The sequence below is a fragment of the Ailuropoda melanoleuca genome, chromosome 5 (genome assembly GCF_002007445.2).
Source record: "Ailuropoda melanoleuca isolate Jingjing chromosome 5, ASM200744v2, whole genome shotgun sequence".
Lineage (NCBI taxonomy): Eukaryota > Metazoa > Chordata > Mammalia > Carnivora > Ursidae > Ailuropoda > Ailuropoda melanoleuca.
Genome location: NC_048222.1, coordinates 62,672,514 through 62,685,960, shown reverse-complemented (window position 1 = coordinate 62,685,960; position 13,447 = coordinate 62,672,514). Strand labels below are relative to the sequence as shown.

The 13,447-nt window shown below is 40.7% G+C and overlaps 1 protein-coding gene across 3 annotated transcripts in view; it reads right to left on the bottom strand.

Annotated features, from left to right (window-relative positions):
* The window catches only part of VPS39 (VPS39 subunit of HOPS complex), a 47,143-nt gene extending 34,602 nt beyond the window's left edge, over positions 1-12,541 (bottom strand). The window contains exons 1-3 of one of the 3 annotated variants that reach the window (XM_034661100.1): positions 11,629-12,541; positions 4,973-5,095; positions 4,495-4,560 (exon numbers count right to left, since the gene is read on the bottom strand). In XM_034661100.1, the coding sequence (XP_034516991.1) occupies positions 4,495-4,560; positions 4,973-5,041 (135 nt within the window). In that variant the 5' untranslated portion in view covers positions 5,042-5,095; positions 11,629-12,541. The remainder of the gene's footprint in view (positions 1-4,494; positions 4,561-4,972; positions 5,096-11,628) is intronic. The other 2 variants (XM_034661101.1, XM_002913201.4) reach the window with 2 other exon arrangements.
* Between the last annotated feature and the right edge of the window lie 906 nt (positions 12,542-13,447).

Below are 13,447 nucleotides of genomic sequence, written 5' to 3'. Positions count from 1 at the left end.
CCATTACATGTTGGCATAAACAACATTTTAATGAATAACTATTTCTCCAAATTAAAAAAATGCATTGTTTTACATTTCTGTAAATCTCTTTAAAACCTGGCTTAATAGAAGATGGTGGACTCTCACATCTACTTCTGCCCTCAATATTTTGATACACTGTTTTGATTGAAGGATATGACAAAAATCTGTCCTTACATGGACACAGAGTTGGAAAACGGAGGAATATTTTAAAGCTTTTTCAGATAATTGTCCATCTTCTTCTTTGATACCATATGAAAACTTGACAAATGGGAGTTTCTTACAACGTGGAATCTGAAACCTATTAATGGAACTTTCTGTCAAATTAAAGTCAATTAGCCTATCTTATACTTTATTTTATTTATTTATTTCAAGTAGGCTCCACACTCAGCATGGAGCCCAAGATGGGGCTTGAACTCAGGACCCTGAGATCAAGACCTGAGCTGAAATCAAGAGTCAGACACTTGACTGACTAAGCTACCCAGGTGTCCCCTGTCTTACACTTTAAATGGATCTTTTACTCATGCATGATTTAGAGACTTCATGCACTGGAAAATACTGTTCAGTTACACAGATTTTCCAAATGTTGGCACATTTTGTTATAGGAGATTTTATACACACACACAGACACACACAGACACACACAAAGTCATACTCATTATCACCTCCAATGTCATCAGAAAAGTATTGAGGGGCGCCTTGGTGGCACAGCGGTTAAGCGTCTGCCTTCAGCTCAGGGCGTGATCCCGGCGTTACGGGATCGAGCCCCACATCAGGCTCTTCTGCTATGAGCCTGCTTCTTCCTCTCCCACTTGCCCTGCTTGTGTTCCCTCTCTCGTTGGCTGTCTCTATCTCTGTCGAATAAATAAATAAGGAATCTTTAAAAAAAAAAAAAGAAAAGAAAAGTATTGAGAAGCTACTGAGCTCATGGGGGTAGATACAGTTTTTCCACAATTCTAATTTTCTACTGAAAGGCCCAGCCTTACTGTTAGCAGCATATACTTCCAGCCGTTTTTTTTTTAAATGACAGATTCCTTTATTTTTTTAAGAAACATGTAACAAACACCCAAATGGTGTGCAAAACCAGTCTATCAGTCATTCTTTTTTTTTTTTTAAGATTTTATTTATTAATTTGACAAAGAGATACAGCCAGCAAGAGAGGGAACACAAGCAGGGGGAGTGGGAGAGGAAGAAGCAGGCTCCTAGCGGAGGAGCCTGATGTGGGGCTCGATCCCAGAACGCTGGGATCATGCTCTGAGCCGAAGGCAGACGCTTAATGACTCCGCCACCCAGGCGCCCCTATCAGTCACTTTTTTTTTTTTTTTGTCTCATCATTCTTTTAAGCAAAAATGATGCTCCATGAAAAAAGTGGCCAGTTCAGCTCATAACTCAAACACTTTTTCTCAAGACAGCCACTGTGCTTCATACCTTGGCACATAGCACTTCTCACTACATCAGAGATTATTAAAAGGAAGTGTTGTCAAAGATCAAGATATAATAAAATAATTTTTATTGCCACACGAAGAATATCCTTAGGTGAAACTCGATTAAAAAAAAAAACAAAAACAAAAACCACAGTGACAGCGAGCTGGAAAATAACATAACGAGTACTAGAACAGTTACGTACCAACAAGCTCGTTAACCACTACCCTGAACTTATGCTAAGGGCCAGCAGTTCGAGCTACCACCAGTTCTGTATCAACAGTACAAAGGTCAATAAATGTCAGTGAAAAAATGGTTGAGTGTGACTGTGAACTTAGTTTTGACCTAGTAAACCTTCTGAAAGGATCCTGGGGACCCCTTGGGGTCTACGGATTGCACTTTGAGAATGATTGCTCTAAGGTGATGGCACCACTGAAGTTAACCTGAAGTTGTTAAGACATGTGATGTGAGCTTATCTAACGCCTCTATTTAAGATAGGAGTAGAATGAGGCCTAGAGGAATTTCCAAGTTCAAAGATGACTCATATCTGATCCCAGATCCACTTAATTCCAGTCTCTCCATGACATCTTATCACCCTCTCCCTTTCTCCAGAAAGACAGTCTGGTTGTAGCCCTATTTAGGTTTGGAATATCTCAAACTTAGAAACCAAGTTAGTTCTATGGCTGATTCATGGAGGCCCAAGTCTATTTCTATTTCGGGCCATAAATAGGCCAGAGCTGAGGCAGAACTGAACTGTTCTCTAAGGGTATAGGGAGAAGTCAAGTTTCCAATCAGAGTTTGATTCCCAATTGTCTAAGGCAGGTGGCACTGCTACTCAAGTTACCTATGCAGAAATTGAGCCCCGGGAATTAACGTCTCAAAAGTCACATGGTGAACTCATCACAGGGCATAGAACAATCACCACCAGGGTTCCAAGTCAGATTAGCACTAATATTACCAATTTGAGTCTATACTATGTTGAGATTTAGTTTTCAATTCCCTACCATTTATATAACAATGACCTATCAAACAAATCAATTTACCATAGTATTTAGTATTTGATGCTACAAAGAACTCTTATGTGCTGGGGAAAAGAATATTAAGCTCTCTTATCTCCCTGCCCTGCACAGCATCTGAGCCTACGGTGGACATCAAATCATGGTTGTCAAATGCTGAATAAAATCCAAGGCAAGCTTAATTTTTAAAATTATAGTCTAACAGGTGTCACAGAATGGAACTATTCTGGCCCTGAGAACTAAAAATTTACAGCCAGGGCAAGCAAAGTACTGCCCCAGGGCCAAATCCAGCCCTCGACATGTCTTTATAAAGTTTGGTTGGAACACAGCCACACCACTCCTTTGCATGTAGTCTATGGTTGTTTTTTGCTAAAATAGCAAAGCTGGTAGTCACAACAGAGATCTCAGAGCTTACAAAGCCTAACTTATTTATTTTTTGGCCTTTTCTGGAACAAGTTTACTGACCCCTGATTTAAAGGAAAGTTGAAAAATTTAGGAACGAAATACACCCTCTGCTTTGACTTCTGGTTTCTCTTCTGACTGGATGCCTCCCTCTTTCCCTATTTCACTGGTGATGGGTAGCAGAATAGGCCACCCCAAAATATGCCACTTTGGGATAAGGATTATTTTGAGCTGAAGGCAACTGAGAGGAAGCAGGTAAAGACAGACTCTCTCCCTCCCTCTAATTTGCCTAAAAACAGAACATACATTTGCAAAGGTGTCCCTCCTCCCCTCTCTACCAAGGACAGAATTTCATCAGTGGAGACAGCTCTAGACCCTCATCAGCCCAGAGAGGACAGCCGAGCAATGTGCTAACAAACTTTACTTACTCGTCCTTATTCCATTAGTTCCCCCATGTGTCTGCCTTCTAACAATTTGCCATCTTAGGAACTCGAAGTCCTTTTCCTTTGTCTTATCACCTCTCTAAAAATTTGTTGTTCATCTGTTAAGATGTTATATAAGCCCAAATTCCAACCACCCCTTTGAGTAATCCAGCACTGAGTGCTCCCATGTGTATGTATAATACACATGTTAATACACTTGTTTTTCTCTTGTTAATCTGTCTTTTGTCAGTCCAATTTACATGTTTCCACTCAAGGAACCTAAAATGGGTAGAAGGAAATTCCCACCATTTTTCCCATGTTACTCCTGCTCCAGGTTCCAAAAGGAAATATCTATTTCCACTCTTACCTTAAGCTATTTACTACAGAAAGTGTATTGGGTTCAAAGTCATGAAATTTAGTTTTTTCTAATATAGTCAAGTAATGACACTTTCATATGGTTCAACACACTCTGGCATTAACAGCAGATTTCTACAGACTCTGCAGCTCCAAGGTATATTATCCAAACACATCAATTTTCCATAAAGAGAACACAGATATAAAATCAGGAAAACATAGTGAGGTGCTTTTTCTACCCCAACAGAAGAAACCCTAACAAAATAAATTTCAAAAACTTTAGTTATTATTCTACATTTTTACTGACAAAGTCACATTTGATCAGAGCTTTACTTTTCAAAATCCTTGCATCTGACTCCAACAATTTTGTGAGACAGTTTATAGAAGAGGAAAATGACATTGGAAAGGACCCACTCAGTCACTGGGCCAAGGAGAAGGAAAGCTGGGTTCAAACCCAGGCCTCTTCTCTCCTAGTCCACCCCTCCCAAGTTAACAAAAGTTTTTAAATCAATGGTTCCTAATTTTGTTTCCTACTACCACATCATTCACACAAAAATCTTATTCCCATCAGTAATATTTCTTATTTCGGACAATGAGTCTCCTAGAAGCAAGGAGGGGAGGTACACTCAACCCCACCTACCAGATCAGGTAGGAAAATAGAGTCTGGAAAAAAAAAAAAAAAAAACCCCTAGAGATTTTCTCATGCTTCTCCCCACTTTCCCACTGTACTACCCTCAACCCCAATAATTTTTAATGGTCCAGAAATCACTGATTTCACAGTTATATATTAGTGGACTATCACAATTTTTTGCATGAGTAGTAAGTCACCTCTCTCTTGATACTGGAGAGCTGCCACTTACCAGCATCCTTCCGGATCCTATAGAGAAGAAGATGTCCTTGTTTGGTGCCAACAAGCAGCCATTCCTCTGGGAAAAAAACAGTGAGAAAGGTCAATCAGCTTTAGTTAAAACCCTATTTCTTGAGCTGGGGTTTGTAATCAGAAATTGAAGGGTCAGGAAAATGAGTTGCTTTTGATAGCAGGTGTTCTGCAAAGCTAAGGAATATTTATATTCAAGAAATGTTTGAGAACCAATCCATCGAAAAAGTATCATTACTGACATATTAGAGAATATAATATGTCCCTGCTCTCAGTGTTTCAAAATTAAACTGACCAAAAATAGGATGAAAATTTATAAAATCATAAAATGGATAGTGTAAACATGAAACTAGGTAACTAATATCAGAAACAAAACTAAAAGGCATCCTTTAAAGGTTTAATGCTTTTACTTTAGGGAAAATAAGAAGTGCCATGGATATTAAGTTCACAGAATTCATTACCTTAAAAGATGATCTAGCAGACAAAAGAAGTGTTGACAAAGATGTGAAGAAACTGGAACCCTCACACATTGTTGGCAGTAATATAAAATGGTGTGGTCACTCTGGAAAACAGTCTGGCAGTTCCTCAAAAGATTATACATAGACCTGTCATATGACCGAGCAATTCTACCCCTGGGCATATACAGAAGAAAAATGAAAACATACGCCCACACAAAAACTTGTACACAAATGTTCAAAGTGGAAGCATCGGTAACAGCCAAATCTACCTTTTGTGTACAAGTACATCAATTGATGAGTGGATAAACAAAATGTGGCAAATCCATACAATGGAATATTAGCCAGCCATTAATGAAGTGCTGATACATGCTAAATGTAAGAAGCCAGACAAAAAAGGCTACATATTTTATGACTCTATTTATATGAAAAACCAGAATAGCCAAATCCATAGAGACAAGAAGATTAGTGGCCACCTAAGGCTGGTGGGTTTACAGGAAAATGGGGGTATGGGTTTTTTTTTAGGGTGATGAAAATGTTCTAAAAATGACTGTAGCGATACTCACAGAATTCTGTGAATGTATTAAAAACCACTTAACTGTACACTTTAACTGGGTGAACTGTGCGGTAGGTGAATTACATCTCAATAAAGCTCTTATTTTTTTAAAAAAATGGTCTAGGCCAGTGGTTCTTTGATATGTATCAGAATTATGTGAGGATTTGTTAAAACAGACTGCTGGGCCCTGCCCTCAGTTTCTGATTCAGTAGGTCTCGAAATGGGCCTGAAAATGTCCATTTCTAACAAGTTCCCAGGTGATGCCAATGCTGTTTCAAGGACTGCATTTTGGGAGACGCTGCCCTGTCTATGCTAAAAGAGGCTCCAAAAAGGGTTTAAATCATTACCCTGACAGATCTATATTAACTCATTAAGGGAAGTTAAGCATGTACAGATACTTCCTCAGGTTTTGGATATTGTAAAAGGTCATTCATTCCTTGCATAAACTCTCTTTGATATTGGATAGTGGTACAAACTGATAAACTTCATTGAGCATGCATTGTGCTCCAGGAAATGCTAAGCACATATCATATGTTACTTCATTAATCCTCACAACTATCCTTTGAGGTATGTCCTTCTTATAAATCCCCATTTTACAGATGAGGAAGTTGAGGCCTAGGGGTTAAGTAATTTGTCCAGAGTCATACATGTAGGAAGATGTGTGCAGAAGCATCAGGACATAACCACACGCTGAGGCAATTACTAAGGCATCCTATGTCAAAAGAACGGGTGTTGGCCAGAGGTTGTCTGAAAGGCACTGGTTGTATTTATCAAAACAGGTCAGAAGCCACATCAGGAACATTTTTCCAGGTTGATGTCCTTAGTCTTCCAGAAAAACAAAGTGATTCTGACTTCTTTTGTGTTTGAAAGCAAAGGCAGGACACAGAAAGATAGTGTGTGCTGATAAGAGAAATCAGAAGTAACACTAGCTCTAAAGGAACGTTGAAAATTTATGTTGGAGCAGAACACAGAAAACAAAAGAAACAAGTTCACGATGCTTGCTTGTAAAAGATACTGTGCTTAGAATTCTACTTATAGATATTACTTTATTGAGCAACTGGTAATATCGAAGTTGATTTTTAGGACACCCCCTGCTATTTCAGATATAAATGAGGTAGAAATTTTTTTTAATTCACTTATAACATACATAAAAATTTATAACCAAAAGGCCAAAAAAATATTCACCATCTTCCCCATCCTTCCCTCCCTGCTCTGCTCCCCAAATTCCCTCCAGCTTCTGTTTTTCTTTATCTCTTTTTACAGCCTCATATCTTACACTCAGGTCTGGAAAGCGTTATCAATTTTACCTCTACAAGGTACCTTGCAACAGCCATATCCCAGTCCCTCCAGGGACCCCTGTGAAGGCCTCAACTGGTCTTACTATGTGTCCTTCCACATTTGCTGTAGGTTACCTTGGAGCACATCTGTGATACTGTCACACTGGGGCTTAAATCCTCAGGAAGCTGCACTACCAAAATATGACGTCACATCATAAGCACAACACTCAAGGGTCTACTTTCCATTTTTATTGAAATGTTTACTTGCCAATAGATGTTTCTTATTAAATGTCTATTGGTCAGGAAACAGAATCAGACAAATTCATTAAAATTAAAAAAATTTTAATTGAGGGTTTTATTTAACACTCTTCACATTATCACTTGAAGGTGCTGAGGGGAAAATGCATTTATCATACATGTAAAGTAATTTAACAACTTTCCTTTAAATAATAAAAGCACCACACACACAATCTTAATCCTCACACTGAAAGGGAAAACAGATGCACTAATGGCACACAACCTTGAAGAGGCTTGATTTGGTTAGAGAAGTCAGGGCAGGGAGGGCAGGCAGGGCGGTGGCACCTGGGTGACTCAGTAGGTTAAGCATCTGCCTTCAGCTTGGGTCATGATCCTGGAGTCCTGGGATCAAGCCCCACACTGGGCTCCGTGCTCAGTGGAGAGCCTGCTTCTCCATCTACCCCTCACCCCACTCCCGCTCTCTCTTTCAAATAAATAAATAAAATCTTTGAGGGAAAAAAAATTAATTAAAAAAGTCAGTGGGGGCTCAGGTGACCAGAGGATCTGACCCATGTTGGGCCTCCACATTCTATGACATATCATCATATAATACAATCACGGATGCAAAACACAGAGAATGAGAGGCTTGCAGAGCAGACACAGAATGGGGTAGAAAATCCCTTCTGAGATCCAATACAGCAAATCAGGAGGTGGGACACACCACAAAAATGGTGTAGTCTATGGGTGACACATACATGAACAAATGTGAATCAGCCCTAGAAAACTCCTGACAGCCTAATTCTGAGCCACAAGGTTGGACTTTATCCCTCCTGCAAAATGAGTAAGTGCTGGGCCATCTTGCTCATAATTACCCTAAGGAAGCTCCGTCCAACAGTACAACCTAGTCCAAGCTCATGAGATAAACAATTCCATTCCTGGCCCAATGCTGGCCACTGCAAGGAATACAGAAATGAAAAAGATAGCGGTCATTTCCCTTTTTGGGGTCATAGGGCAAAGAACAGTGCTTCTCAAAGCATAAGCCTGTTTAGCTGCATCAGAATCACCTGAACTTATGAAAAATCCACATTCCTGAGTGCTGTTCCCAGAGATTCTGACACAGTAATTCTGCAGTGGTGACCTGAAACACGTATTTTTTAAATTCAATTTTTTAAAAGATTTTATTTATTTATTTAAGAGAGAGAGAGACAGTGAGAGAGGGAACACAAGCAGGAGGAGTGGGAGAGGAAGAAGCAGGATCACAGCAGAGGAGCCTGACGTGGGGCTCGATCCCAGAACGCCAGGATCACGCCCTGAGCCGAAGGCAGACGCTTAACGACTGCACCACCCAGGCGCCCCTTTAAATTGAATTTTTAAACTATGTGATGCATTTATGTAGTTTCAATGCTAAAACTGTGGGAAGTCTAGCTTCCATCCTTGTCCACTCTCCCTGTTTTCTCCCTCTGCTACAGGCAACCATCTTAGTCCTTTTGATCCTATTGTTTCTTTGGAAAAGAGAAGAATAATTGTGTAGACACACATACAGATACGCATACATACACGCGTCTGCATTTTTTTTTTTACAGATTCTGAATATATATTAAAGTTTGGGAACTAGCATCCAGATTTAGACATGATTTACTGGATATGTAACCTTGGAAAAATTACTTAAATTCTCAGGTTATTCCTCTGCAAAATGGAATTATTTATTATTCCATAAAAGTTTAACAAAGATTAGTACTCAATAAATGGAAGCTATTACTATTAACATCATCATTCATTCATTCATTAAACAGAAAGATTTAACAAATACCCATTATAAGGAACTATTCTAGGAACTACAAATAAAGCAATGTACAAAACAAAGTTCCTGCTCTGAAGGAATTTATATTCTAACATGGAGAGAGACAATAATATAACATAAAATAGCGTTAGGGAGCAATCCATGACAAGAAGAAAGATAAGGCTGAGTAAGAGAATAGCACCTTGTCTTTTATATAGCATCGTTAGGGAAGGTCTTGCTGATTTATGTGACATTTCAGCAGACACCTGAAGGAAATGAGGAATGAGCCATGTAATACTTAGAGCCAGAGAGTGCCAGGCAGAGGAAAAGAACAAGTACAGAAACCCCAAGGTAGGTACGTGCTTTGTGTGTTATGGAACAAGGAAGATGGTGTGACTAGTAGAATGGAGCAAGGGGTAAGAGCACAGATGGGGTAGATGAGGGGAAGTAACCACAGGCCTGATGATATCAGATGTACAAAGCACAGCAAGGACTTTGGAACTTATTCTGAGTAGAGGAGAGGTGTGATCAGATTATGTTTTTAAGGGATCACTCTTCCTGTGTGGGTAAAAGACTGAAAGTGGCACAATGACAAACACAAGGCGATCAGCCAGAGGACTACTACAGTAATTCAGATGAGAGAAGTGGCGCTTTCATCAGAATAGAAATCGTGAAGATGAATTGGATGTGGTGTATAAGTGAAGAATGATTCTAAAATCATTAGCAAAATGTGTAAACAGAAATGTCATTTGCTGAGATGTGGGATACAGGGTGACAAGCATGTTTTGGGAGAGTGGAATCAAGAACCATTATGGCCATGCCACTAGACATCCATAGAAAGGTGCTGAAAAGGCAGCTGGATTCTACAGCTCTGGAGTTTAGGGAGAAGTCATCATCATCAGTATCCTCCTTTCCATTTCCCAAGAGATGGATTATGGTGTCTCTCGAATATTGTCTGGCCCTGCATGATCTGGCTTCGGGAGGTTCCTGGATGAATTTTCGATAAAAGTGGTAATGACTAGATACAGCAATATTCACTGCTGCTTAAATCTGAAAACAGTTATGAGTCAAAAGGTGGTAAACAGCCTCTGGTAGTCCAATACCTACCATAGCATCCTAGAAGGTAATAAGCATTTCTACCATAGGATGGGAGATCAAGGTAAACAGAGCTACCCAGCATTTCAAAACTATCTTTCTGAAAAGCTCAAGTACAGGGAATCTTTACTGTGACAAACTGGATTGGTGAGAGGCTGAGATCCATGTACTACTAGTTCCATAGGATATAAGTCAAGGATTCCAGCAAGCTAAGTAAAGCATGGAAAGCAGCTGCATTCACCCTTTCCAGAAGCACATGTCCTAGGCTGAGATGGGAACCCCTCCTCCATGTTTCTGTAATAGGCAGCATATGCCTGCAGTATCATTTATCTTGTATCATAATCTGTTCCTATGACTTTGTCCCTCACTGTGTGTCCTAGGAGCACAGGCACTGTTTCTTATTCATCCTTTTATCCTTGTCTTTAGCAGAGAAACTGGTTCATATAAGCATTTAATACATACTTGATGAAGAATTAGGGGAATGTGTCCCTTTGTGCAGTGTCAAGTCTCTCATTTTTTAAATTTCTTTTGTCATCTATTTACTTTTAATTTTTGGCTGAGCATTTAATAACAGAAAATGGAGGTTTTCTTGCGATATCCGGAGGAAGCAAGATTCTCTCCTTAACCCAAGGGACTAGGACTGCTTACTGTGGAGGTGTGATTTTAAAGAAGCCCAGGGCTGCTAGAGGCAAGACTGTGCACATTAACATGAAGACCTGTAGTGAAAACACTCTACTGAAAAGGCTGTGAGGAACTCTGCAAGATTTCCTGGGTGACAGTGTCCATAAATGATGCAGAAGATGCCAGCCACCACCAGATTCCACCAGGCCCAGTTTGGGTACCTAGCTCAGTATAAGATCTGATTAAGAGTTCTGAGCCACCTTTTTATGGCCCTTGATTGCTAGCACCTGGACATTAACAAGAAAGACTCACATTATTTGTTTGGTCTTTTGTGACTGTTATCAGACACAACCACTCTAAGAGCATAATGTTCGTAATTAATAGTCAAGGTTTAGACCCCTGAAACCATTTGTATTCTAGAACATACAAGAGATGCCAGACCCTGCTTTCTGTACCGGCCAATCCCAAGAGGATTACACAAGTTTTTAATAGGTTAGGTTTCATGACAGCCTCGAATGATGCTCTTCTACCTACATAGTTAGGTAGCTTGGGCACTTTGAATATAAGGCAATCAACCACTTGGCTAGATTGAGTTTAGAACAACAACGTGAGTTACCTACAGTAATGAGAAGCGAACGATGAGTGATCACTAAGGGAAAAAAGGCATATGGTGTTAACGCATTTAGTACCCCCCAAATAGCGTTGTTTTTCATCTAGAAAACAAAAGAATCATCTGGACAAGTTCAAGCCCCGGGCAAGTTGAAAACTCCTCACGGCTTGCCCCTCCAAACTGAAGACTTATTGGGAATGGAAAGGAGCCAAATCTGAGCACAGTTAACGAGAAAAGCTCAACCTTCAACTACGTACCGAAACCAAGAGTAAACGTACCTAAATGACTGGGTCCCTGAGGATTGCCCAAACAGTCCCACTGCGCTCGCTGTCTACAATACTATGCCCTCCCTCATCCCAGGTGTCTTTCGGACAGCGTCCGACCCGTGTTCATACAGCCAGATGCCTGTCCACTTTCCCAGCCTTGTGAAAGGTCGGAACAGCTTCCGCGCAGACCCCGCCTCGGCCCCTCGGCCCCTCAGCTCACCCCAGGCAGCCAAACAGTCGATCTGCAGAGGCAGCTTTTCTAGGATCGGCACTTGCTCGAAGGCGTCGTGCATGGCGGCGAGCAGTCACCGCAGCAGTCTCAATCGGAATGGGCCGGGCCGTGCCTGAGCCGGGAACCAGCCCAGTGAAAGGGCCAACCGTGATGCTGGACCGGGACCCTAGCTACAGGCCGACAACACAGCCATCAACACCGGACTTCCTCCCGGACTAAGCCCGCCTCTTCCGCAGAAGCCCCGCCCCTTCCGCCCAGCTTCAAACCGCCTTCGAGGAACGCCCTGGCGCTTGGGTTCCTCCCTTCACCCGGGACCCAGAGCCTTGTCGTCATAGGGCAGGCTAGCGATGGGGTTTAACAAAAAAAAGGGGGGTGGGGGCGGGAATCTTAAAACTGTCTCAGGCAGTGAATTCGGGCTTTGGCTTGTTGGCCGGATGGAGATCTGCCATTTAGGAAATTAACTGTGACGTTTAATTAATCTCCAGAGGCTTTGTTTTCTTATCTGCAAAAGGATGGTAGTGTTCCACACTAACCTAGCGTTTTCGGCGCTTAGCAATTCCTGACCCACTCTAAACACCCAGTACATGGTGGTTTTTGCATTACCATTATAATACCAACCAGTTCAAGTATCTTACCCTTTTTTTAAAGGTTGTTCTAGGGCAGTAATTCTCAAAAGTGTGGTCCTTAGACCAGTAGCATCACCACCACCTGGGAACCTGCTAGAAATGCAGTCTTAGGCCTCATTCCTGCCCTACTGAATCAGAATATCTGGAGTGGGGGGGGGGGGTTCAATAGTCTGTGCTTTAGTAAGTCCCCAAAGTGAGTCCACGCACTTCAAAATTTGAAAACCACTGCAATAATGAGGTGAATCTGGCAACTCCAACCCCCCCCGCCCCCACTGGAAATAAGAGGTAGGTCATAAAAGCAAGCATTTGGGTCTAAAGCAAAAATGTAAATGAAAAGAGGGGTGAGTCTATGATAAGAAGTAAAAAAAAAAAATGGCCATTTATTCTCCCCTCCTTCACTTCATTTTTATACAATGGCAGGTTCTTCACTTGTAAATTAAGATAGTTGTCCCATCTTTACCAAATGCTGTTTCTGATAATCTGGTGAAATATTTTAAGGTGTTAATACTAATATAAAAATTGCTAAATACATCAAGTGTTGTGGCTGATTTTCACCACAGAAAATGAATACCTTGAAAATTTAGAATTGCCAGCTGCTGTCCTGGATAAGGCCGAATACCTAATAGCTTCAGGCCCAAGGACTAAGAACTAAATAGAGCAATGTAATACTATAAATTACTTCTGAACCAGTTTTAAGAAATAATACACTATATCTAAACACAGTGACATAACCCACTAAAAGAAAGCAGAAAGAATTATCAAGTCCCAGTCTACATAATTTACTATACACTCCTGATTACTAACACAATATGATTTCTTCCCTAGTCTTAAAGTCAACATCTAACCACCCTCAAAAAATATTTGACCAACTATCTTGCTGCATTATAACTATTGTTCACTTGCTAAGTTTCAGTATTGAAGAACAAAGGCACACAATAGTACCACTAGCCCTTTGCTAGTGGGTTAACCTGAGAATATAGTCAGTTCTTCATATCATTCCTTAGAGATATTGCCTAGGTGATTTTTTTTTAAATCACTACAGCAAACAGCTATAGAGAGATGTTAAATCAACGCAAACACTTTCACTATTGTAGGAGTTAGTAAAGATCGCGGTCATGTGGTCACTGGTTTCACAGTAAGACGATGTAGAACAAAAACCATAGAAGGAAAATTCCAACAAG